We start from the raw sequence: 25649 nt of genomic DNA, 5'->3' as shown, positions 1-25649 counted from the left end.
GAATCTGACTTTCTAGTGTCTAGGGCAAGGTCATAGAAGCACATGTTCGACCGTTATGGCTGCCGAAAGGGAAGCTGGTCCCTTCATTAGTAAATGTCACTAAATTATACTCTGGAAAATGGTTAAGGCTTGGGGATGTGGATCAGTTGGTAGAGCACTTGCCTGCCATGTACACAGTCCTGGGTTCCATATCCCAAATTAGCATTTCCATTTTCAATCCTTGGATCATATAAAATGTGTCGTTGGGCAGTATGGATAGAGGTCATCTGTTTATTCTTCTGGTCTTCTGCCTGTTAACCTAGGCCCCAGCTTCCTCCAGCTTACATGCTAGCGGTAGTTGACTATCAGACCCAGGACAAAGTGTTTTCCCGGGGTCGGTATATAGTCAGCATAAAAGTTAACCAAGTAAGGTGCTGGAGAGACAGCACAGTTGGTAAAGTGCTTGGAGTTGCATCCCCAGAACCCACATAAAAAGCCAAGCATGGTGGCCCATGCCTGTAATCTCAGCACGAAGGAGACAGACAGGTGGATCCCTGGTGTGCGCTGGCAGCCCGCCTAACTGAATCGGTGAGCTCCAGCTAAAAGTGAGACTGAGTCCTGAGTGACGCCATTGGAGGTTGCCCTCTAGCCTCCACATGTGCACACATGTATTCAAACAGGTGATGGACAGCTTGCATTGTTTCCCATCTTTTCTGACTAGGGACCTGCGACTGCTGGTTCACAAACCAAATAAAGACAAAAATGAGAGGTAGCCGGAAGAAGAGGCCAGTGGGACGGAAAACCAAAAGAGAAAGCAGAGAGTGCAGGAAGGAATAGAGAAAAGACAGCAAGGAAGCGGGGGTGGGGTAGAAAAAGGAAGTAGAGGAATCCTGAGCAGGTTAGCCTGATTAAATCTCAAAGTGTGGTTGGAAACTGCGGGCCAAATCCCTCCCTCTTGTGGTCTCCAGACTGTGGAGGAGACTTGAAACCGATGATCACTCAGGATGCAGACAAAGCTGGTGATCCTCAGAGCTAGGGAGCTGAAGCTTTATGGTCCTGTGCTTCGGAGGCAAGCATCAGCTAGCCAGGCTCTCAGACCATGCGCGTCCATCCTCCACTGTGCACAGAAGAGCAAGAGGAAAGAGAAGTCTGGGGGAAAGGAGGCGAGAAGGTAAGGGTGTCTTTGGTTAGAAGCAGGGAGAAAAAATGCCCGCCTGCGCTTTCATTATCTACCTGGCAAAAGCTCTTGACTTCTCCCCTGTGCTTCAATGCTCCCCGCCTTCTCAGGTTCTCTCTCCACCTGTGTTGTACCGGAAGCCTGGATTCTAAGATGTGTTGGGCTCGGATCATACAGCGTGAACTGGGAAGGACTGAGGAAGTGGGGTTCACAGGGCTCTGCAGGGTCCCTCAGCTCAAGCTGCACTCACCACAGCACCTCAGAATCACAATGGATTTCCCTCTCTTCCACCCAGAGGTTTCCAGGAAACTCCTTGTGATTTTGCCACGTGACTGCATTAGGCATACTCCTACAATGAACTTGAATCCCTTCATGTTAGACTCAGGATGAAGATGAGGGGAGAAAATGGAAAGAGATAATTATATCCATCACTCCAGTGTCTGCTGAATGCCCAGCATTGTTATAGGCTGCAAATACCTGTCTTCCAGACTAAGCTATTCTTGACTAATTATAGCAACAGAAAAGAAAATGCTTTCTTTTTAAATTTTACTTTACACTTTTTTATTATACAGGGTTTCACAAGGCCATTTTTACTCCATTACATAAAGCGCTTTGAGCATATCCTCCATATCCCCCACTACCTGCCCCTTTCTGCCCCTCTCCCTCCCATCAGTTCCCTTTTCTTTCCAGACAGTTTCATTTCTATGTCCATGTCATTGGCAAGTATATGATTGCAATGTATTTGTGACGTCCAGGACCTACAAATGAAAGAAACCATGTGATGTTTGCCTTTCTAAAACTGACATAATCCCTCCCCTGTGATCATCTCTAATTACATACATTTAAATGCTTCCGTTTACCATCTCCCCGTCTTAATCCCCTTTACCAGAATGTGACAAGAAGCCCATTTTCAGGGAGAACCCTGGGCTCCTTTCATGCTTCACTTGAAGATGAGGTATCTTCAAATTTCCCGTTTTGGCAGTATGCTGAGATAAAGCCTAAGTAGTTGTCATTGTAGTCATAGTCATCCCCCTCCCCCTCTGCTGGGCTCTATCTCTGCAAGACCTAAGCTGAGACACATTCATCGGGTTGAGTACATGAACAAAACCTGCAAGTGTGAGGACATTAGCTCCCATGGAAGACCTTGGTTCTTCCCTTTATCAGCTAAGCAGCACTGAAACCCATTCTACTGTTGTGCCCAGACTCGGGACGCCCAAAGCACCAAGAGACCAGATCCAATGCAAAAGCAAAGAGCCTTTTTAATTATGAATTAACTTGTATCCTCCATCTGTCCAACACATTGGGTGGAGTAGGAGGGACCCCGAGCAGCAGTGGGGCAAGGCAACATATTGGGGGGCAGAGCAAGGGGGGTGTCTGGGGGTCTGCTAGTTGCGTAGTAACAGTCTCAGATTGGTCCAACTCCAGAATGGGGGAAGCTGTCCTGAGTTGATTGGTCAGCTGCAGCTGCAGAAAGGCTGCTTTGCCTGGAGGCCATCGGAGGGCCTTTGCTACCTACTGCATTCCACTGTTATCAGTAAAGCACATCCAAACCCACCAGCTAACTTCTGATTGGTTCCTCACCACATGGTGGGTATCTGGCAGTTTCTTCCCAGTAATTAGGGCAAGGTTGCAGGGTTGGGGGTGGGTGAGAGTGAGGGGTGGGCTCAGCACATCTTGCTGAGTCTGTGCCTACATCTTGCTGGGTCTTTTCTGAATCCTGTCATGGCTACCAAAGCAGGGGGCTGGTGTGAAAGGCCAGAGGGGATGTGAACTATGTTTGCTGTGGTTTCTCATACCTGATTTTGAAAGTACTGATTTTGAAAAAAACAAAATAAAAAGTAAATTAAGTTAAAATTTGACCACTATTAGGTTAGTTCTGGTTAAAAACGTTTTGTTTGTCTTGTTAAAAAGTTGTGTCTATTTCTCTCAAGAAAGTGTGTATTGTTGTTTTGTTGGAAAGTTTTGTCTGTGTTTTCTGGTGTGATCGTAAGTTTTGTTTCAAGCATAGAGCTAAAACAGAAATGGTTTGGATATTTTTGCTGTCCAATGCTGACAGCAGTCAGTCATTTATGGACATAGCTAAGAATTTATCTCTGAGCTCTGGTCACTGTATTTGGGTTATCAGGAATTCAGATGTCTTTTTGATGTAGATACTGTTAAAACTGTTTTATTGAAAAGCTGGCTCCAGAGTTGGATTATGGCTCTTCCTTCATTAGACCCAGGCATGCTTATTTAAAGCTTTCCTCTATATTGTTCTGTCAGTCTGAGCCCCTGACACAGTGACAGAGAAAAAAAGAAAAGAAAGAAAAAAAAAAAAAAGCAGAACAGCCAAAGGGGAAAAAAATTAGACTTGGTTTATGTGAACATTCTCTACTTTAACACTTATAAGTCTACCTTGTTAGCATCATCCAACAGGACTTTCTGGAATGGTGGAAATGGTCTACATCTGACCATGCAATATGGTGGCTACTAGTCATGGGTGTCTACATCATACTTGAAATATGGCTAGTACAACAAACAGTTTAATTTGCTTAACTTATTGATTTCATTTTACGTGCATTTTATGTGCAATTATGCCTGCATGTCAGCCTGTGTGGGGATGCCAGATCCCTGGAACCGGACTTACAGACAGTTGTGAGCTGCCATGTGGGTGCTGGGATTAAACCTGGGTCCTCTGGAAGAGCAGTCAGTGCTCTTAACCACTCAGCCATCTCTCCAGCCCCTAATTTTAAATTTAAATAGCCATCTGTGGCTCCTGGTTTCAGTCTTGGACAGCTCAGGACTAGTTTCTTGCTATTTTCCCCAACTCCAGACCAACTAGATCATAACTTTATTTTAATTAGATGTCCAGGACATTGGGATGTGCACTTAGTTTGAGAAACAGAAGTTTGGCAACCATTGTCTCCCTAGTGTTGGACCAGATTTCCTATACAACTGCTTATTCTCCTCTGCCAAAGGATGTGTTTGTGTTGCCTTACGCCAAGTGTCTGTGAAAATTACCTTAATTTGGAAATAGGGTTTATGAAAACATAATCAAGTTAAGAAGAATTTCAATCACCATTGTGTCTTGGAGTTACTAATGCTGTGATGAAACACCATGACCAAAGTGTTAGGTCCAAAACAGACCCCCCCCCCCAAAGCCAGTGCTGGTGACAGTGTCTTAATTAGAGGACTCTGTCCAGGTAAGCTGAAAGATTGTTATTGCATAAGCAGAATCATAAATTCAGCATTCATCTGGGATACAAGGCAGGTTTCTATTTATCAGGAAACAGATCTCGTGAGGTGGAATTTTGTTTACCAGGACCTCTCTCAGTCCATCCTCATAGATCAACTAACTAAGGGCATCCTGTTCCTGTTAACTGGAACAGCCTGTATCAGCTCAAAAACCTCACCCATGCTATCACAGAAAATCCCTTCACTTTCCCACCACTTTGCTTCTCTCTGCCTCACAAAAGATAGCATTGACAATTTGATTCCCAGTAAACCTTTCTACTTACAGAGTGGCCTAGTGGTTTCAATGCACCCTAACTTACACAAAACAACTTGGGGGAGGAAAGGGTTTATCTGGTTTATAGATCACTATTAATGGAAGGAAGTCAATACAGGAACTCAGACGGGGCAGGAACCTGGAGGCTCGAGTGATGCAGAGGCCATGGAGGGGTGCTGCGTACTGACTTGCTCCTCATGGCTTTTCAGCTTGCTTTCTTATAGAACCCAAGGGTGCCAGGCCAGGGTGGTACCATCCACAATGGACTGGGCCTTCCACCATTAATCACATGGAGGAGCTGGGTCACATCTTCTTGAAAGAAAGGAAAGTAGGGAAATAATTCGGACTTTACAAGGAGAAATGAGTCTGGAATTAATGAGAACTAGTCAAGTCTTTTGGCAACAGAAAGCATACAAACTACCAGGGAAATCAACAATTTCCCTTTCAACCCCCAAACAGTGTTTGACAAAGGACACCTTTTGTTTTTAATATGTGGAGAGGCTTTGAGGGACTTTACAGCCAACAATGAGTAAACAGCTATGAAAGCACCCAACTTGACCTTGGCCCTGTCTACACTTAGAATAAGGTCAAAACACTTTTTGAAAACTCATTTTCCCTAGACCCACTCCTTTAGCCTCCATGTTTTAAGTTGGCAGCTGGAACCATGTAAAGATCTGTTGAACTGGCCAAGTTATTTGTTTTAGTGAAGCCTAATGGTTTTCAGTAAATAGATACTTCAAAAGAAGACAAAATTAACATTTGTTTAAAAATAACAGCTGTAAATTGCTTATTTATTTCTTTACTTGAGACATAGCTCTTGGCAGCCTTGGAAATCTTTAGGCAGCACTGGCTGGTCCTGAACTGAACTCATGGGCAATCCTCCTGCGTTAGTTTCTTGGATGCTGAAATTACAGGCATGAAACTCTACACCCAACAAAACACACACCTTTTTATTTGTTTGTTTTTGTTTTTTGTTTTTGAGACAGAGTTTCTCTGTATAGCTTTGGATCCTACCCTGGCACTCGCTCTGTAGATCAGGCTGGCCTTGAACTCACAGAGATCCGCCTGCCTCTGCTGGAATTAAAGGCATGTGCCACCAACTCCCAGCCACAACACACACTTTTGAGCTACACAATTCTGTGAATTTTGGAAATCTGAAAGCTTTTTATTGCAATCCCCACAGTTAGCTATTAGCATACTGAGTCGGGCATGGGCTGAAGAGAGAATTGTGCCAAATATCTCAAGCAGAATTCATTCTTGACATGAATATTCTCAACTACATCTTCCATTTCTATAGAGGAAAAAAAAAAACTTAGATAATGCTTATGTTACAGATAAGGAAACTCCAGCTTGGAGAGACAAGGACATCTCTGAGCTAGGATCCCACATCAGGGCTCTTCTGCTGGACTCTCAGTCAGGTGGCTCAACTACAGCTAATTTTGTGCCTTGGGAAATTCATTCAGCCAGGTGGAGCTATTTTTTCTTTGTTATTTGTTTGTTTGTTTTGTTTTGCTTTCCTGTTGCTGAGATAAAACACCCAACAAAAATAACTTAAGGGAGAGAGCTTATTTTGCTTATTTTGGCTCACAGTTCAAGGTTATTGTCCTTCATGTTAGGGAAGTTGAGGCAGCAGGAGCTTGGAGCAGCTGCTCATATCACCCATACTCAGGAAGTAGAAACAGGAATATAAGCTGCTGATGTTGTCTTTGCCCATTTATATGGTCCAGGAGCCACTGCCCAGAGAATGGTCAAATCCAGAGTTAAGGTGGGTTTCCCCATCAATGTATGCCACCAAGGACATGCCCAGAGGGTCCCCTCTCAGGCTATTTCGGATCCTGTTAAGTTGTCCATCAATACTGTCATAGTTAGAAAGCTGAGGCAGCTGCCTGGTCCTCCAGATGCCTCTGGTACTCACAGTCCCCATCAGAGTTGACAGAGCAATGGATAAAGTGTCCTGACTCAGTAAGTAGCCTTAGAGCCGAGTCTCAAACAAACTGCCCAGAATTTCACGATGACGACAAGAATTCTAGTAGAAATCCCACACAGGCTTGCAAGCTGCTCAGCCTGCTCCCAGCAAACTCTTCCTCCCCACTTTCCCTACCAGGAGCAGCTGGCACAGGGGACCAGCACAATGCCATACAGTGGAGTTCAGGAGGCTAAAGAAACAAGTGGAGAGGAAGTACATTCGGCCTCAGTCCAGCAAGACAATGCGGCCACTGTCTTCTGTCTGGCTTCTCTGGTCTTGCCACATCTTAGAGACCACGGAAAAAGAGATTGGCTGAGCTACCCTTCTGCTCTTGGCTCTGTGCTGGTCAGAGGATCCTACATCACATCGCCTCATTCCCTTCCTCCTCCCACTTGCTTCTCTTGGCAATGAAAGTCCACTATTGTCAGCCTGACTAGGAGGGAAGTGTAGCTTGAGAGCCTGACTCTTCCCCATGCAGCAGGAAACTGACTTCCAAATTCTGTCTCTACCACCTAATGGTTGTGCAGATCAGGGCCTCCATTATCCAAGACTCACCTTCTGTGTAGGAATGGGAGAGTAACAATAACTTTTGAAAGCTCCTTCGAAGCTGGAGAATGACAGTCCACATAAATGCTGTAAATCCCCAAACATAGCTTCTTGATGTATTTTAAAATATGCATGCATGTACATATACATACATATATACATACATACTACACACATGCATATAATTTATATGTACGCATCTGTGAGGGTATACACATGTACCTTCAGAGGCCAGAAGATCCATCCTCTGGAGCTGGAGTTAGAGGCAATTGTGAGCCACTGATTGCCGTGCTGATACTATAACTTGGGTTCTCTGGAGGACCAGCAAGCTCGTAAGCACTGAACCATTTCTTCAGTGTGTTCTTGATGTATTTTTTATCTGCTGGCAAAAAAACTCCAGATGGAGTTCTTCTGTTTGTCAAAGCACACCTCTTGGGAAGTGTTCTCTCTCTCTCTCTCTCTTACGAATACACACATATACTCACACACAAATTAATACTTTTTGCATGCCACATCCTTGTTACGAATAATCTCTAGGATATGAAATAGTAATATTTTTATTATTTAAAATGTGTAAGTACTTAATAGTCAAAACCAGTAAGACTTTAATACTGTCATGGCACAGATTAATAAACTAAATAGTGCAGGCTTCCACAAACAGCATGCATCTTCTAGCTCACCATTAATTTTCCCTTTGAGAGCCAATAGTTTTCAATTTGTCTAACTTCTTTTTTGGGGGGGGGGGTTTGAGACAGGGTTTCTCTGTGTAGCTTTGCAGCCTATCCTGGCACTCGCTCTGGAGACCAGGCTGGCCTGGAACTCACAGAAATCTGCTTGGCTCTGCCTCCCGAGTGCTGGGATTAAAGGCGTGCGCCATCAATGCCCAGCTTTTTTTTTTTTTTTCCTTATTTTTAAGTTAAAAAATTTAAGTCAGGATATAAAGTAACGAATTTCATTGTGGCATTTTCTTTTTTCCTTTTTTTGAGACAGGATCTTTCTGTGTAGCTCTGGCTGCCCTGGAACTCTCACTCTGTAGACCCGGCTGGCCTCAAACACAGACATCTGCTTGTTTCTGCCTCATTGTGACACAACGCCCAGCTCATTGCATCATTTTCATAATGTATCGTTATACTTTGCTCTCCTTCATTTCTTCCCCCTACTACCTTCCTCTCCGTGCACTTACATTCATTGGTTTTAATTTGCATGGTTAAACTGCTGCTTGTGTGTGAGAATGTGCTCATATATGTGGAGGCCAGAGGTCAATGTTGGGTATTTTCGTCATTCGTGACATTATTTTTCAAGTCAGTCTCTCACAAGCTTAAACACTTGGTCCCAGCTGGTTGCACTGCTGCGGGGTCCAGGAGGGAGCTTTGCTGGCCGAGGTGGGTCACCTTGACTGTTCATAACCCATCATGATTCCGGACAACTCATTGTTTTATGATCCTTCAAGTCGTGAGGCATCCCAGCCACATGCTTTGCTTTATGAGCTCTTCAGGACCTCTCCCACTTGAACCATGGACTGTGGTGCTTTGATTAAGAACCCCACAGGTTCATGCATTTAAATGCTTAGGGAGTGGCACTATTTGAAATGACTGGGAGGTGTGGCCTTGTCAGAATAAGTGTGTCACAGGAGGTGGGCTTTGATGTTCCAAAAGCCCAATCCAGGTCCAGTGGCTTTCTGTTGCTGTTGCCTGCAGATCTGGATGTACACCCCTCGACTCCTTTTCTAGTACCATTTCTGCCTGATTGCCACCATGATGAAAATGGACTAAACCTCTGATCCTGTAAGCAAGCCCAATTAAATGCTTTCTTTATTAGAATTGCCATGGTCACGGTGTCTCTTCACAGCTATAAAACACTGACTAAGACAAAGACCTTGTCAAACTGTGAGCCAACCAGAGCCCTCCCTTGTTTAGGTTGCATCAGGTATTTGAGAAGAGTAACACTACCCTGCTCACCCAACACCCAACATCTATGCAGGAGCCCCAGAAGGCAGTTCACCTGGCCCACACTATAGTATGAAATTACCAATACGGAGTCAGGTAGAAATATAAGGGTATTTAATAGGGAAAAGCCTTACTTACAGAGCGAACCAGCCAGCCGGTGGTAGTCTGTACAGCAAGAAGCAAAGAGAAACCGAAACCGAAACGCAGTCCCCCTACTCACTCTGACCACACCCTCACAAGCCCTTAGGTACTCCTGTAGCCAGCCCCTAAGAAGGCGTGGCTACAGCTTCCCCTACACCCACACTTTGGTTTTTTTCATGGGGTCAGTGTTGGAGCATAGTGACCCTAGTTGCCTTCACCATGCCACACTCAACTACCCCCCCCCCACACACCACAGCCTCAGCTATCCAAGGGCATCCATCCCCCAATGCCCTGGAGCTGCCAGAAGTTCCCACTGCAAACAAAGCTGAAAGTAATTCAGCTTGTTCCTGCTAAATGACCCTGGTAGGGGAACATTCCTGGCAGCATTCGGAATCAGCAGAACACACATTCCATACTTCAGATACGCAGGGAGCGGAGGGGAGTGGGGGCTCCAGACCAAAGTTACTGCACCCTAGTGTGTGTCACAAAAGTGGAAAAAGATTGCAGGTGGAAGAGAAATTTCTCCAGCCAGGCATGGTGGCAAATGTTCTTAATCCTAGCACTCTGGAGGAAGACGCAGATGGATCTCTGTGAGCTCCAGGCCAGCCTGGTCTACAAAGCAAGTTCCAAGACAGTCATGGCTGTTTCACGGAGAAACCCTGTTTAGAAACACACACACACTCTCTCTCTCTCTCTCTCTCTCTCTCTCTCTCTCTCTCTCTCTCTCTCTCTCTCTCTCACACACACACACACACACACACACACACACACACACACACACACACACCGCACAATATGATTCCAGAGGCAGCTTCTAAATCTCTCAAGGTGTAGCAAGGGAAATCACCCCTCACTGAGGTTAGGTACAGAGGATGTGGTAAACACTTCAGAGGTTTCTGAAAGCCCAGTGTCAACCGCTGCTTGTGAAGCGCTTTCTCTGGCTTATTCTCTTGCTGGTCCTTTCATTTAAACCTAGCCATCCTCTTAGACTGGAACAGTAACAGTCACATTGCCTGTGCATATCTGGACAACTTTTCCTTTCTGTTTGCATTTGACTCGTTTGTACCAGGTACCCCGCAATGTCACTGGTCAGTTTGACACAGTATTGGAGAAGAGGGTCTTCAAGGGTTTTCCATCGCTTGCAAGTGTTTCATTACAGTAATGCAAAGCAGAATGACACATGACACAAAGACCCTTTGCTACAGTGACCCTGTAGACTAAGAGAGTTTCTGCCTCTAACAAGAAGTTATGCCTTCCTTCACTGGGGACAGATGAAGAAACATCTGGGTAAGTTATACCTCAGTTGTAGGGGTGACTGTCTAGTATATATGAGACTGTAGGTTCAATGCCCAAGCATGACCAATAATGATGATAGAACATTAATTACATTAAAAAAGATTTTATTTATTATGCATACAATGTTCTGCCTGCATGTATGCCTGCAGGCTGGAAGAGGTCACCAGATCTCATTACAGATGGTTGTGAGCCACCATGTGGTTGCTGGGAATTGAAGTCAGGACCTCTGGAAGAGCAGTCAGTGCTCTTAATCTCTGAGCCATCTCTCCAGCCCTAATTACATTTTTTAAATTCTTCTTCCATATGTCATATCCCAACCACAGCTTCCCCTCCATCCTTCCAATCTCCCTCACCTTCCACGGAAAAAAAACAAAACAAAACAAAACAAAAAAAAACATGCCTTCAGGGATATCAACCCAACATGGCATAACAAGTTACAGTGAGACTAGGCACAAACCCTCACATCGAGGCTGGATGAGGCAATCCAGTAGGAGAAAAAAGAGTCACAGACATCCCCTACTCCCACCGTTAGAGGAGTTCCGCAAGCATACCAAGCTAAACAACCATAATGTATATGCAGTGAGCCTAGCTCAGACCCATGCAGGCTCCGTGACTGCCATTTCAGTCTCTGTGAGCCCCTATGAGCCCTGCTTAGTTGATTCTGTGACTAGTTCTCGTGGTGTCCTTGACTCCTCTGGCTCCTACAATCCTTCACCCTCTTCTGAGGGTCTCCTCTGCCTCTGCCCAGTGTTTGGCCATGGGTCTCTGCATCTGTTGCCATCAGTTGTCAGATAACACTGTTCCAATGACAACTGGGCCAGGCACTGATCTATGAGTATATCAGACTATCACTAGGAGTCATTTCATTGACTCTTGACTGCATATTTATTTATTTGTTTGTTTGTTTGTTTGTTTATTGATTGATTTTTGCCAGTCATGTTTGGCTCAGTCAGGTATCTCTGAGCTGTCTAGCCTCTGGTTCCTGGCCATCCAGTCAGTGTCAAGGGTGGGCTCCCTCTTGAGATGTGGCCTCTCAAGTTGGAACAGTTACTGGTTGACAAAAAATAACATTTCAAAAGAGAAAAAAAGTTAAGAAATGAAGTAATATTTCACCCAGGCAGCACCAAGTGTGTTCCTATCACATGTGTCAGAGAGGAAGGGAGGTCTTCGGGGACCAGGACACTGTGGAAAGGGATGTGCTAGCTTCTTCAATGTAAAACGTGTAACAGTCAATGTCAAATGCATAAAGCCCAAATACCTTCTGCTTCTCCTCATCTGTCCTTTCCCCTCATCCTCCCCCTCATCCTCTCGCTTTTGTTCACCTTCATCGTCCATGACTTTATATCCGACGGTAAACGGTGTTTGCAATTCTGCTGTCCTCTCTCCCCATTCCCCTTTCATTTCTCTTTATCCTAGGCTATGGACAAAGCAAACGGCAGTGTGAAAAGAACAAAAATAAGTAATAAGAGAAGGCTGAAAAGGAGATGCAGGGTGGGTGGACACCTTTCTTTAAAGTCCTCCCTGGCCAGCAAGTTCACCTACTGTCTTCTGCTGAGGCGTTATTCAGGTACAGATGTATCCTGAGGCAACATTTCCAGACATGTTTCTTCCAGCCTAAACTAGAAATTGACCCCACACCTCTCTTTCCCCCCCTCCTCCCCTTCTCCCTTCCTCTCTCCTCTCTCTACCTCTCCCCCTTCTGAATTTTTTTCTCTTTTGAAATTTAATTTTTTATCGTTATTATTGGTCATGCTTGGAAATTGAACCCAGAGCCTCATATATGCCTAGCTTTCGAAGATCATGTTTAAAAGTGTTGTTAGATCCCACTAGACCCAATTAGATTTAGTTAGATCCAGCTCCCATGGTAGCTCACACCTGTCAGCGCAGCCTTGAGAACCTGAGGAAGGCGCATTTCTGTGCATTTGGGGTCAGCCTGGGCTATACACAGTGAGTTCGGTGACCAAGTGAAACTCTGCCTAAAAACAGAAAAAGAAGGAAAATAAAACAACAAAAAACTGCAGTGAGATCCTAAATGAGGCACATTTACTTTTATTCTCTGAATTATTTTGTTTGAAATTATTTCATTACTAGCAGTAAGTCTTATGTATACACAGATACATAAACTACATATCCATACATAAAACTACATATCCATACTTATCTGCACCTCTATTAGTATTCTATATCATCATAGCATATATAATAATATATCTGCATAATAGCATACATACTATATAAATATATAAAACATTAACCTTTGTGTACAGAATTATAAATATATATGTATTTTTAAGAGGTTTTGTTTTTAATTATGTGTGTGTGTCTACGTATAGGTTTGTGCACAAGCAGATATACATAGAAGCCAGAAGAGGACATTGGATGCCCTGGAGTTGCAGTAATAGGTATTTGTAAGTCACCCAACATGGGTGCTGGGAACTGAACTGTAGTCCTGTATAAGAACAGTATGCGATCTTAACTGCTGAACCATCTCTCCAGGCTCTCTAGATATATAATTAATGTAAAAGCCTTTATGCAAATCCTGATAAAATTGTCATACCAATAAGAGTACTATTAAGTGTGGATTTAGTGCTATTTAAAACTTATGGCAATTTGAAATGACAAATTCTACGACCCTGTTCATAACATCAAACCAACTTTAAAAGAATATAGCATTCCTTAGTTTGGTATCACAAAAATATGTCAATGCCAGGTCAAACTGAAAGGATGAACTTCCCTGCCACAGAGAGCTTTTGAAGTTGTCTTTGGGAAGCAAGGAAGGGTATATAAATTCCTTTTAAAAAACTGGAATATGGAGCAATTGTCTTGTGGAAAGAGAATGTCAAAAGGTAATTGGAAGTGTAAACAAACAAACAGATACGTGTTTTTAATCTATAAAACAATAAAACCCATGTAGGGGTCACCCTGACCACGCCTCCTGGGGCTGGCTACAGGTAAACCTGTCCACTCCCCTTAGGGCGTAGACAGGATGGTGTGTGTGTTGCTTAAGTGTCAGGGACACACGTGGGAAAGCTCTCTTCTCACTGCTGCGTCCACTTACTCTGCTTTCTGCCGCTTGGCTTGGTGCACTGTAAGTAAGGCATATTTACCTAATAAATATACCCGAACCCTATCTGCTTACGTATTGGTGAATCTCCATTTATAAACCCACATATTCTCTTGCTAATAACGTGTTTGACTTTTTAAACAATAGTTAAAATCAACAAGTTAGCTGATCTCCCAATCTGAACTACTTCTGAAAAGTAGAAGTGGCATTTTATTCTTTTTTTGTTTGTTTGTTTGCTTTGGGACAGGACCTCACATATCCCAGGCTGGTTTAAAACTCCTCACTGTAGTTGTGGATGACCTTAAACTTCTGATCTTTCTGCCACTACTGCCTGAGTGCCAGGACTACAGGCATGCACCACCATGAATGGTTTATACAGGGCTGCGGATGGAATCCAGGGCTTTGGATATGCTAGGAAAACAGTCTATCCTAGCCCCAAGTGATGCTAATTTACATATCTTTTCTAAGATTAGCTATTAACCACACAGAAATTTTAGGAAGGGAATAATCAGGTAAGCACTCTACCAATTGAGCACCAGCCACAGACCTGTGTGCAGAGTCTTATCTAGCTGGCGCTCACTTGGCTAAGTGCTTGCCTAACTAGCACTCAGGAGGCAACATAGGAAGATCAGAAGTGCAAAGTCATTCTTAGATACACAAAAAGGTAGCTAAGTTCAAGGCCAGGATGGGATATTCGAGACTCTATCTCAAAAAATAAAATAGAGGCTACAGAGAAACCTTGGTTTGTAAAGTGCCTGCCATGAAAGCATGAGTGGGCTGGATAGTTTTATGTCAACTTGACACAAGCTAAAGTCATTTGAGAGGAGGGAACCTCAACTGAGAAGATGCCTCTACAAGACTGGGCTGTTTGCAAGCCTGTAGGGCATTTTCTTAATTAGTGATTGATAGGGAGAGCATGGCCCATTGTAGGTGGGGCCGAGCCTGGGCTGGTAGTCCTGGATTCTATAAAAATGTACGTTGAACAAGCCTTGGGGAGCAAGGCAGTAACCATCACTCCTCCATGGCTTCTGCATCAGCTCCAGGTTCCTGTTCTGCTTGAGTTCTGCTTGAGTGATGAACAGTGCTGTGGAAGTGTAAGCTGAATAAACCCCTTCCTCCCCAAGTTTGCTTTTGGTCATGGTGTTTCATCACAGCAATAGGAACCCTAACTAAGACAGCTCATCATTTTTTTTTATCTTTCAAGTTTTTGAATATTCTATTATTTATCTTAGAGATGATGTTATAATAACATTTCCCCTCCCTTTCCTCCTTCCAACGCTCCCAGATACCTCTCTATGCTCACTTCCAAATTCATGGCCTATTTTCCCCATTACTTCTTGCTATATACACATATGTACATATATATATATATATATATATATATGTAGTGTGTGTGTGTGTGTGTTCCTAAATATATACATATAACCTATTTTTAGTCTGTATAATGTTATTTGTATATATGTTTTCAGGGCTGACCATTGGCTATTGGATAACAAGTTGGTGTGCTCTTCCCTGGGGAAGACTATTTCTAGGTTTCTCTGTGTAGCTTTGGAGCCTATCCTGGCACTCGCTCTGGAGACCAGGCTGGCCTCGAACTCACAGAGATCCGCCTGCCTCTTCCTCCCAAGTGCTGGGATTAAAGGCCTGCACCACCAACGTCCGGCTATGCCTACATTTTTAAGATCAAAATTTATATGAATGCACAAGAGAATGTTTTCCTCAATTTGCAAACTTTGCTTTGCCAAGCCTGGGCTTCAACTGCCTACTGGATAATGCAACTGGTGATGGACCATCAGCCTGGTCTCTTCACTAAATGTGGTATTAAAATTCAGGCCTCCTTGAAACCGAGAAATTATGATCCTGGGCTTTGGAGAAACTTCTCTAAAAGATGGATTTGTGGGTCTGTAATTCATGGGTCTTAAAGGCTCTGCTTTGGCAAAATAATGGATTCCAAAGCTTTGGGGTAATGGATTGCCCATTCGGAACAACTGGAAGGATCATGTTCTTCTCCTATGTGAAATACTTTCCAACTCTTGCTGTTGTGTGGCATGATTTTTTTGTGTGCAGTATGCATGGGTGTACAGATACATGCATGGGGACACATGTGTACATGTGTAGCATGTGCCTAGAGGCCAGAGGACAATCTCCACTGTCCTTCCATGGGTGCTGCCCACCATGTTTTCTGAATTGAGATCTATCAGTTGGTTGCCTGGCTGCTCCAGGGGTCCACTTGTCTTTCTCTCCTCAGGGCTGGGATTCCAAGCACACACCACCATGCCTGACTTTTTATGTGCATTCTGGATGCTGAGAGCTCAAGGTCTCATGCTTGCAATCTATACCCAGATTGACAGGTAAACTTGTAGTTGCATAGAAATAGCTCTGGTTTCTAGTGAGCGTGTCTCAGTGAGAGAGGCCAGAGTGAGGGTGCAGGATGTAGCGGGGACTGATAGCAAGGCATTGCTTTCTAAGCCTGTCCAGCCAGCGAGCTGCTCCCAGCTTACTGTCATAGGCTTGTGACCTCTGACCAGGGCATCTTCTCTCCTAAGAATGACACAAAGGCTAAATTCAGTCCCTTCTTGTTAAGTTTCATTAAATTTCAGTGGGTTCTTCAAGGCACTCAAATGCACCCTTTTCTAATGAATTAATCATAAGACCTCCTCTTATAAGATACCCATAACCCACTTGTCCTTCTCCAAGATGCTGAAAGTTCCAACCCCACCCTCTAATCTCCAGGAAGTTAATATTTAAGACTAGCATTCTTATTAGATGGCTAATAAAAGAAAAGAAGTCTCCATTGCTTTTTAGGGTTAAAAATCAAAACTTGAAGCCTGTAAATACAGGAATATAGGAAAGAACTGTGATTGGATGGACTTACTAGTAGCAACCGTGCAGGAGACAAAGAAGCAAACATCCCGCACTGGAGGCGTTTTGGAAAGGACATTGTTTTTAGTGCCATTCTTCTTACCTAATACCAAGTGACTAAATAGCAGAAACCTGACTTGCTTATAACAATGCATAGGATTGTTGGTTATTGTTGTGGGCCAATTAGATAACAGGAAATTTTCCTATTTCATGTGGATCTTGGCTTATAACTGGCTTCATTACTATGGAATAGCTTCAGTAAAGTCTTCACATTATAGCAAAGTTATTTGTTACACCCACTGGGCAAGTACTTATTTTATACCCTCCGATTGCCCCCAGTTGTGCCAGGTACCAGGGAGATATCAGCAAATGGAGAAGACTGGACTCTGGTCAGCTTAGCTGGGCAGTACTCAGAAGAGAGGGCACTTTCTTTCAGAGCTTGTCTTAAGTGAAAAGGCCACCAGGGGAAGAAAATGACAAGTTCTTCTATTGTGTAACATATCTCCAGCAACCCTCTGACATGTTCTAAAACAGGGAGGATGGCATCTTCCAAATACGCTTGCTTTTTCCATTGCAAATACATGAAGAGAAATGACACAGGCTCTCGTCCATACGGGACTCCAAGTGTCCGCCTCATCCTGCTTCAAAAATGGCATAATTCTGCACTGATAAAAACAAAACATACTAACAAAAAACCCAAACAAAACAAAACCAAAATCAACAACAAAACACCCACCCAAACCAAAAGCACTGATCTGACAAAAGCACTGATTAAAACTGGTGTTAGTCAGCAACAAATGTGTTCAAGTTGAGTGAGTCCTGCCTCTCTGCTCTCTTATATGACAAGTTACACGGTCTCTAAGTGTTCAGCTGTGTCCGATCATCTGCTGCCACACTCGGAGAAGACCCCACCCCAAGCCACAGTGGTGCTCAGGGTCTGGAGGCTCTCTGAAGTTGGTATTTTGCTTTTGCTCTGAGCACATGATAATCAATCCTAACACTTTTAGGAACCGGAAGAGTGATCCAGTCTGCCTAAATTCAGAAGGTTTTAAGATGACATCATCTGTAACCCTATCTACTGTGATCATCTACTGTATTTTTGTTTACCAGTGTTAAGGAGCCAACTTAGGGCCTTGCCCATTGAAGGTGAGCATTTACCACTAGGCTAAACCCGGGGCTTCCATTTGCTGTATTTTTCTTTATCACAGTATAAAATAACAGCAGCTGTCTCCATTACTAATACCTTTCAGCTGCAATTCGACCCTACAGTCCAACAAAGAAACCCACAGTGAACTTATTTAAAATATTTATTTTTTTTCAACAGCGCTCTCTTGTCTTCCTTTATGCCTTGCGGGGGAGAGTCATTTAAAAACCAGAGTTTGGTGTTCTGGAATACCGTACTTCCCTTTGTGCTCATCAAATAGTTTCCTTAGCTCCTCCATGTAGGTCTGATGCAGCTGTTCAGTCTGCTCTGGGGTCGGGTTTGGAGTCCGCTGGACAGGGATGGGGCGGCCAACTGTGAAAAACAGAACACGCATCACCCTCGAGGAACAACCACCGCTGGGCCACAGCCCATGTCTCCAGTGGGCGTCTGAGGGCTGGGCTGCCAATCCACATCCCTCCAGCCCGCTGGCTCCAGTCCTCTCCTCAGCTCACTGGCTGCCTGCCTCAGTCACACCATCGCACTTGACAGCAAATAGAGTTTCCCTTCTCAGCAGACACTGGGCTGTCATTCTCCTGTGGTTTGACTTCTGAGTCAAATGCGCTGCTGTACCCGCGGGCTGCAGCTGTGAGCAGAGGAGGCTTTGCCACGTCACCCTCCTTCTCTCCTAGGCACAGCTGACAGCCAGACCACAGTGTTCTTATTATGACTGACTGAAGTGCTCAGGTCACGCGGCATCCCTCTATTCTGACTCATTTCTTCTTCTTTCTTTTCTTTTCTTTTCTTTTTTAACCTTTCGAAACAATCGAAAGTGTCACATATCTGTAGGAATATGTGACACTTTCCTATGCGAAGCATCTGTAAGACAGAAAGTCATATAATCACAAAAACTGAAAGCAACCACAGCTCAAGAGGAAAGCAGTTACATAAGTTGAGTGACATTATTCACTGGAACCCTAGGCAGCTATCTTTTAAAAAGAAATAAATAACTCGGGACGCATAATGTCTAAAATGTCAAAGAAAAGTTGCAAAATTAAGTGTGGCACTATCTGCCAGAAAAAATATATTTCTAGGTGCGAGTACTTTTAGTGCATAGAAGGAAAATCTGGAAAGATCAGCATTTCCCTCTGGGAAGGGAGAAAGAGATAGGGAAAGGTTCGTCTTATCTGTATCCTGAGTGTTCCACAAAGAAAAGAGCATTTACTTCATCTGTGTAATTATAAAAATGCCGACTAGTTGTAAATAAACCTGGAGGTTTCTGCACATATTTAAAAGGTGTTTATATAATAAGCAGCCTTAAAGAGTGTTCAGAAATGCAAGTCTTTGGCGCCTGTATACACTGCGCCATCTGCTGGCTCGATACTGCTACTGCTCCAAGGCCCGGATAAGCAGGGTGATCGACTTCAATCCTTGTTGGAAACTGCTTCTTCTAAAGTCATTATCTTGGGCGTGAGGCCTGTGCATGTGACTGTAAGGGGAAAATGGGAGTTTACATCGGGAGGGACCTCCTTTGTCTTTCTCCAAGCTACGTACAAGGGTAAAATCGTGCCAGTAACAGAAGGTGGTTATTTAAGAAAAAAACTGAACAAACGCGAAGGAAGAGAGCAGGCAGCAAGCCCTAAAGAGCATGCATATGGGAGTTTGAGGGGCGCAGAGAAAGGAGTGACACACCCACACCGGAAACTGCTGAGTGTTTCAACAGACGGAGCCTCCAAACGCTCGTGGACAGGTTTCTTTGGTCTTTTGGAAGTCAAATTTCTGCGCGGTAGACCTCAGTCCCTTGATACACAGCAGAGAGAACCGGAGGAAATAAACCACATGAGCTGGTGCATGCCCGTAGTTCTAGCACTCAGGAGACAGAGGCAAGGGGGATCCGGAGTTCTAGTGCAGCCTTGGGATACCCTGGATCTATCTTACTTTTCTCTCTGGCCTAAATTTTCCTGTGCATGGGATGATAGAGTACACCTCGAGGTTCTCAAAGCTTCTTGGCAGTTCTGAACTTTGAGGGAAGAAAACTGAGAAACCTGTATCCAGATTGACCGGTAAACTCTAGTTTCATGGGACTAGCTCTAGTTTCTAGTGAGAGTGTCTCAGTGAGAGAGGCCAGAGTGAGGGTGCAGGATGCAGCGGGGACTGATAGCGAGCCGTTGCTGTCTAAGCCTGTCCAGCCAGCGAGCTGCTCCCAGCTTAGTGTCACACACTTGTGACCTCTGAATCAGGGCTCTTCTTTCCTAAGACACCATGGCTAAGTGCAGTCCTATTCCCTTTTTGTTAAGTTTCATTAAATTTCAGTGGGTTCTTCAAGGCACTCAGATACACCCTTTACTAATGAATTAATCATAAGACCACCTCTTGTAAGATGCCCATAGCCCACTTGTCTTTCTCTGAGATGCTAAAAGTTCCAAACCTGCTCCCCAACTCCCAGGAAGTTAATATTTAAGCCTACTGTTGTGGAATATTAGTTTAAGATGTGTTATATTGGATATGCTATGGACCATTTGTTTAGTGATGCAAAGATGTGTTGAATTTTTTTCATGTTGCATTTGTTTAATTCTGTGAAATTGTGTTACTTTGCCTGTCTATAAAAACTGATTAGGAAGAGTTTGAGGCCAGCCTGGTCTACAAATTGAGTTCTAGGACAGCCATGGCTGTCTTGAAAAACCACCACCAACAACGAAAACCTGATTGGTCCAATAAGGAGCTGAACAACCAATAGGAAGGCAGAAGAGAGGACAGCCCAGCGGCAGGCAAAGATTATAAATAGAAGGAACAAGAGAACAAGGAGAGGAGGGCACTAGGGGCCAGTCACCTAGGGAGTAAGAGTGAAAGTAAGATATACAGAAGAAAAGGAAAAAGTTCAGAGGCAAAGATAGATGGGTAATTTAAGTTAAGGAAAGCTGGCTAGAAATAAGCTGAGCTAAGGCCAGGCATTCACAAGAAAGAATAAGATTCTGAATGTGATTTATTTGAGAGCTGGATGGTGAGCCCCTTAAAAAGCCAAAGGAGCAGAAACAATGAACAACAGCCTGGCATTCTTATTAGAGGACAAAAAACATTTCCATTGCTATTTAGGGATAAGCTGAGATAACAAAGCAAAAAATTTGATCTTCAAGACTAAGACTAAAAATTCAAGGAAGTTAATCTAGTAGCTATGAAGTGAAAACTGCCCAACCAGTAGCAGTGGGAGCAAGCTCCTTTACGGGTTCACTTTGACTCTTGCTTCTTGAAATTGAACTGAGCTCATACTGGAAACATTAATGCTTATGGGTGTCTAGCAGATGTCATGAAACCGAATGCTAGAACAATCTAGGGAGGTGTACTCGCTGGTTTTGTGTGTCAACTTGACACAAGCTAGCCATCAGAGAGGAAGGAGCCTTAGCTGAGGAAATGCCTCCATGAGATCCAGCTATTAAGCAATTCTGCAATTAGTGATTAGTGGGGGAGGGCCCAGTCCAGGGTAGAGGTGGTGCCATCCCTGGGCTGGTGGTCCTAGGTTCTATAAGAAAGCAGGCTGAGCAAGCCCAGTGAAGCAAGCAGTTAGCAGCCCCCCTCCATGATCTCTTCATCAGTTCCTGTCTCCAGGTTCCAACCCTGCTTGAGTTTCTGTCCTGACTTCCTCCAATGGAGGACTATGATCTAGAAGTGTGAGCTAAATAAACCCTTTTCTTCCCAATTTGCCTTTTCGTCATGGTGTTTCATCACCGCAATAGAAACCCTAGCAAAGACAGGAGGTTACCACAACTGCCTTTGCTTCACAGATGAGAAAGGATCAAGATCCAAACCAGCCTGGGCTACAGAGTGAGACCCTGTCTCAGAAAAATGGAGGACAAAACCCACCCGGTGTGTTCCAAGCTCTCATTACCTTGTAGCCGCCATGCTCCAATATTGCAGCTTTTGGTTTTGTGCAATAATTCGAGTTTGGCTGCTCATCCGTGTCCTTCCATGGCAGTCCTATTCATCTTTATGGGGGGTGCTAAGTTTATCTGGGATAGAGAATAGGAAAAGCCCAGCCCATGGGACAATGGCATCAAGGATCCCTATCTTGCTCCTATGCTACAGTTGTGCAATATGCACTTAGGATAGAGGACAAGGAGTTTCCTGGGCTAGTACAGACAGCAGCAGGAGGTGATGGAAATAAATGCTATTTTTTTTCTCATGGAAGTAAAGAATAGATCTCCCAAAATAAAAACATCTTTAGTCTGTTTGTCTGTAGCTAGAAATATTCCATTGAGTTCAGAACCCGCATGGGTTATTTTGCTTTTAGACACAGTCCCTCTGTGTATGCAAGTGGGCCTTGAACTCACTAAGCAGCCTAGGCAGGCCTCAAACAGCCTCAGTCTCTCAAGCATTGGGATTACAAACTTGTGCCATCACATCAGGCAAAACTCTCCTAGTCTGGTCTCATGTAGAAAGATCCCCAGAAAGAACAGGTGAGCAGTATGTGAGCAAGTGGGGTTGTGGAGAAACTTGGGAGCTGGAAGAACCGAGTTCAGACCCAGTCTCTGATGGATGCTCAAAGGATGGCCAATGTATGTGCATGCATGCATATGTGTGCTCTGTGTGCTCTGTGTGCATGGAGGTACATATGCTTACAAACCTTCATTGAGCAGTTAGTATGTTGTACCAGGAAAAAATAGTGTTTTCATCACACAGGGAAAGTTAGCCAAGAGAGGCGCCTGCAGACCCTGTAACAACTGTCTGTTTTTTTTTTTTTCTTCTTCTTTTTTTTTTGGTTTTCCAATACAGGGTTTCTCTGTGTTGCTTTGGAGCCTGTCCTGGAACTCACTCTGTAGACCAGGCTGGGCTCAAACTCATAGAGATCTGCTTGCCTCTGCCTCCCAAGTGCTGGGATTAAAGGTGTGAGCCACCACCGCTGTCCTTAGCCTCTTTCCTGTCCTTAGTCTCTGTGTTTAGTACACTTTATCTACTTTTCCATAACTACCTATCCACTACCTGTCCCCTATCCACTTCTGAGTCCTTTTCTTCCGTGGGGCTCCTTCACACATGGGAAGTCTGAGTACTTTTCTCACTGGCTCCCACCAGTGAGAGCTTGGGCCCTGCTGGAAATGCTAAAACCACAGAGGGAGAGTTTTACCTTCTCTGCATTCATCCTCAGGTCATCATTCTCTCTCTTAATCTCTCCTGTTTTACAAGTGAAACAAATTGCATTCCCTTCCTTTCCTTCAATTTCAGGAATTCCTTACTTAGCCTGTGCTTCCCCGACCAGTATATGGTGGATTGGAATTAAAATAAAACCTGTTTCCTTATCTTTTTTATTTAAAATATCAAGGATACCATGAGCACTTGCATCACATCCCCTATCTACTTTCAACCATTCATGTGTGCTTTGTATGAATAAACATATTAACATATATAGGGATTATTATCTTTTTTAACTTCTTTTGAGACAAGGTCTCATTTGGCCTAGGCTGGCCTTGAACTCATTATGTAGCAGAGAATGGCCATCAACTTTGGATCCTCTTGCTTCTAGCTTCCAAGTGCTGGGATTACAGGTATTTACCCACTCTACCCGTTTTATGCTGGTAATTAGATCTAAGCTTTGTGCTTGCTAGACAAGCATTCTACCAACCAAGTATTGGCTTTTGTTTGTTTGTTCATTTGTCTGGTTTTGAGGCAGGATCTTATATGTAGCCCTGGCTAGCCTTAAACGTGAAACAATCTCCCTGCCTCTGCCCCCCAAATGCTGGGACTGTAGACATGCAGCACTATGCCAGGCCTGCTTTTTAATCTCTGACAGCATCTGAAAGTACAGCATGGATGGCACTAACTCAGTCACGTGAATCATCCCTGACTATTTTATTTTCTAAGAAGGAGAACAGTATCCTACACATCGTCACGAGCACACCCACGGAGACGTGCCATCATGCGACATTTTACACATAATCCACATCCAAAACTCTGCCAACGGCTTCATTAGCCATGTTTGCATCTGCTTCTCTAACCCGGGACAGCTGTGTGTTTCTTCTGAGTGTCTCTTCCTCTCTGTTATTCCAGACACTGAGACTTTTTTTTTTTTTTATGAACCATTTGTCTATTTCCTCACACTTTGATTCAGGTTAACACTTTGGCAGGAATCCCTGCTCAAGGAAAGCTCAACACACCCGAAACTCTCAGCAAACTGGTCAGGAAGGCTCTGAGTGCCCTGTGCATCTGCCTCCCGCTCCCAGCACTGGGGTGGCACGGCTCTACACACATCGTGACATGTGATCCCTGGAGAAGGGCAAGAGAAGATAGGCCAGTTATACGTACCTTCTCTCTTAGAACTGAAAAACCTAAGCCGTGAGAAAAGGAAACACAGTAACTCAGAGTCAGACTTCAAACCTCACCACTCCCTCAACCTATCCAAATGATGCCTGATGAGGATTCTTTACCAATATCAATCTGTGTACAGCTGGGGCTGTGTTAGCCACAAGTCACTGTGACATGCCTACCAAGAACCCACGCCTCCCTCCCTCCCTTCCTCCTTATTTCTTTCTTCTTCCTTCCCTCCCTCTTTTTTGTCCTTCCTTCTTGCATTACTGGGAACTGAATCTGTCTTTCACATGCTAGGTGAGTCCTCTACCACTAAGCTACATAGAATCTATCTAGCCATGTAGCTTATGTCCAGGCTGGCCTTGAACTCACTCTGCAGCCCAGGCCAGCTTTGAACTTGTGATTTTCCTGCCTCAGCTGTATGAATCCCTATGAATTGGGATTACAGGCCTATGCTTGGTCTGGTTCCCACAAGTCAGGCTGTTTGGAATTTTTGACTCCCCCTCTGTTGTCCTACGATTATGACAACTGGGCCTTTATGAAATGTTCATATTATTATCTTCACTTAAAGGTTTCAAAAAATAACAGGCCGCTGGAGATACCGTAGACTCAGAACCCTGGGGAGTAAGCAGGGGGATATGTCAAGGGAATGTCCCCTCATTTTGAGTCTTCCAAAGAAGCACCGTGCACACTGTGAGTGAAAGCATCTTGACAGCTAGCTCACATTTGACTCTGACTTTGTCAGGAAAGGCACAATCTAACTACAACTGATACCGAAGCCACTTGACTTAAAAGAAAAAGTTAATGCAATGAGATAATAACAACAATCCTTTAACTCAATAGAATGTCCTCTATTTTCAGTATTCACAATTTTATGTGAGCATATGCACTACATCTAATTAAACTTATTCCCCAACTCATAACTTGTATCTCTCCCTCAGATCAACAGCATAACATAAGGGAACAAAAGTGATTAACTGATATGATGCCAAAGAAATGAGCCAGTGGACCATGAAAGTACAGTTGTACTCTGAAAAGCATCTCTGTGTTCCCCTAGTAACTAACCAACAGGCTGCTGCATTCCATCTGAGTCAAATATGGCAGCTAAAAATAGCACCGTGTAACTACATCTGAATTGCAAAGCTCATACAAACCAACAGCAGAAAATGCTATGTGTATACTCCTAGCAGAAGGGGTTCCTGTGGAGGCAGAAGGATTAGAAGTTCAAGATCACATGGCTACATAGTGAGTTCCAGGCTAGCCTGGGCTACTTGAGACTCTGTTATGAAAAAGAAAGGGGAGGAGGGGGGAAGAGGAGAAGAAGAAATGAAGGAAATCATCTTCCAGGGAAACTAATATTTTTTTTTAAAAGTCGCTGTATTCAGATTTTAGTTACTAGTTATGGTGGCAAAAATATTATTTCCATTCCATATAAAATGCAAAGCTCTGGGTAACTCTTCATGGTTCAGGATTTTCTTATTTTCAACTTCCCCGTCTCTTCCAAGCCTCAGAAGGAAATCATTTCACTTCTACCACTTATTTATTTGTTTTCTTTTTGAGACCGCTTTGGGTGTTGCTCAGGCTGGCCTTGACCCTGGGTCCCTAAGCAGGTGACACTACAGGAACAGCATGAGCTGGGCTCTGCCTCCTTCTTTTCCATCTCTTCTCCCCATCTCTAGTCATTCAAACACAAGCCTTTTATAAATTTGATACAGAGCATATACAAGCATAGGTAGTGGCACAAAGCATG

At 43.9% G+C, this 25649-nt stretch overlaps 1 protein-coding gene across 1 annotated transcript in view; it reads right to left on the bottom strand.

The window, feature by feature from the left end:
• Positions 1-17753: 17753 nt before the first annotated feature.
• The window catches only part of Mogat1 (monoacylglycerol O-acyltransferase 1), a 34003-nt gene continuing 26107 nt past the window's right edge, over positions 17754-25649 (bottom strand). Inside the window, exon 6 of the mRNA XM_027397337.2 lies at positions 17754-17980. Within this exon, the coding sequence (XP_027253138.1) occupies positions 17826-17980 (155 nt within the window). The 3' untranslated portion in view covers positions 17754-17825. The remainder of the gene's footprint in view (positions 17981-25649) is intronic.

The sequence above is a fragment of the Cricetulus griseus genome, chromosome 2, assembly GCF_003668045.3.
Source record: "Cricetulus griseus strain 17A/GY chromosome 2, alternate assembly CriGri-PICRH-1.0, whole genome shotgun sequence".
In the NCBI taxonomy this organism is placed as follows: domain Eukaryota; kingdom Metazoa; phylum Chordata; class Mammalia; order Rodentia; family Cricetidae; genus Cricetulus; species Cricetulus griseus.
Note: the sequence above shows the minus strand (reverse complement) of the source record. Positions and strands in the feature narration are given on the sequence as shown.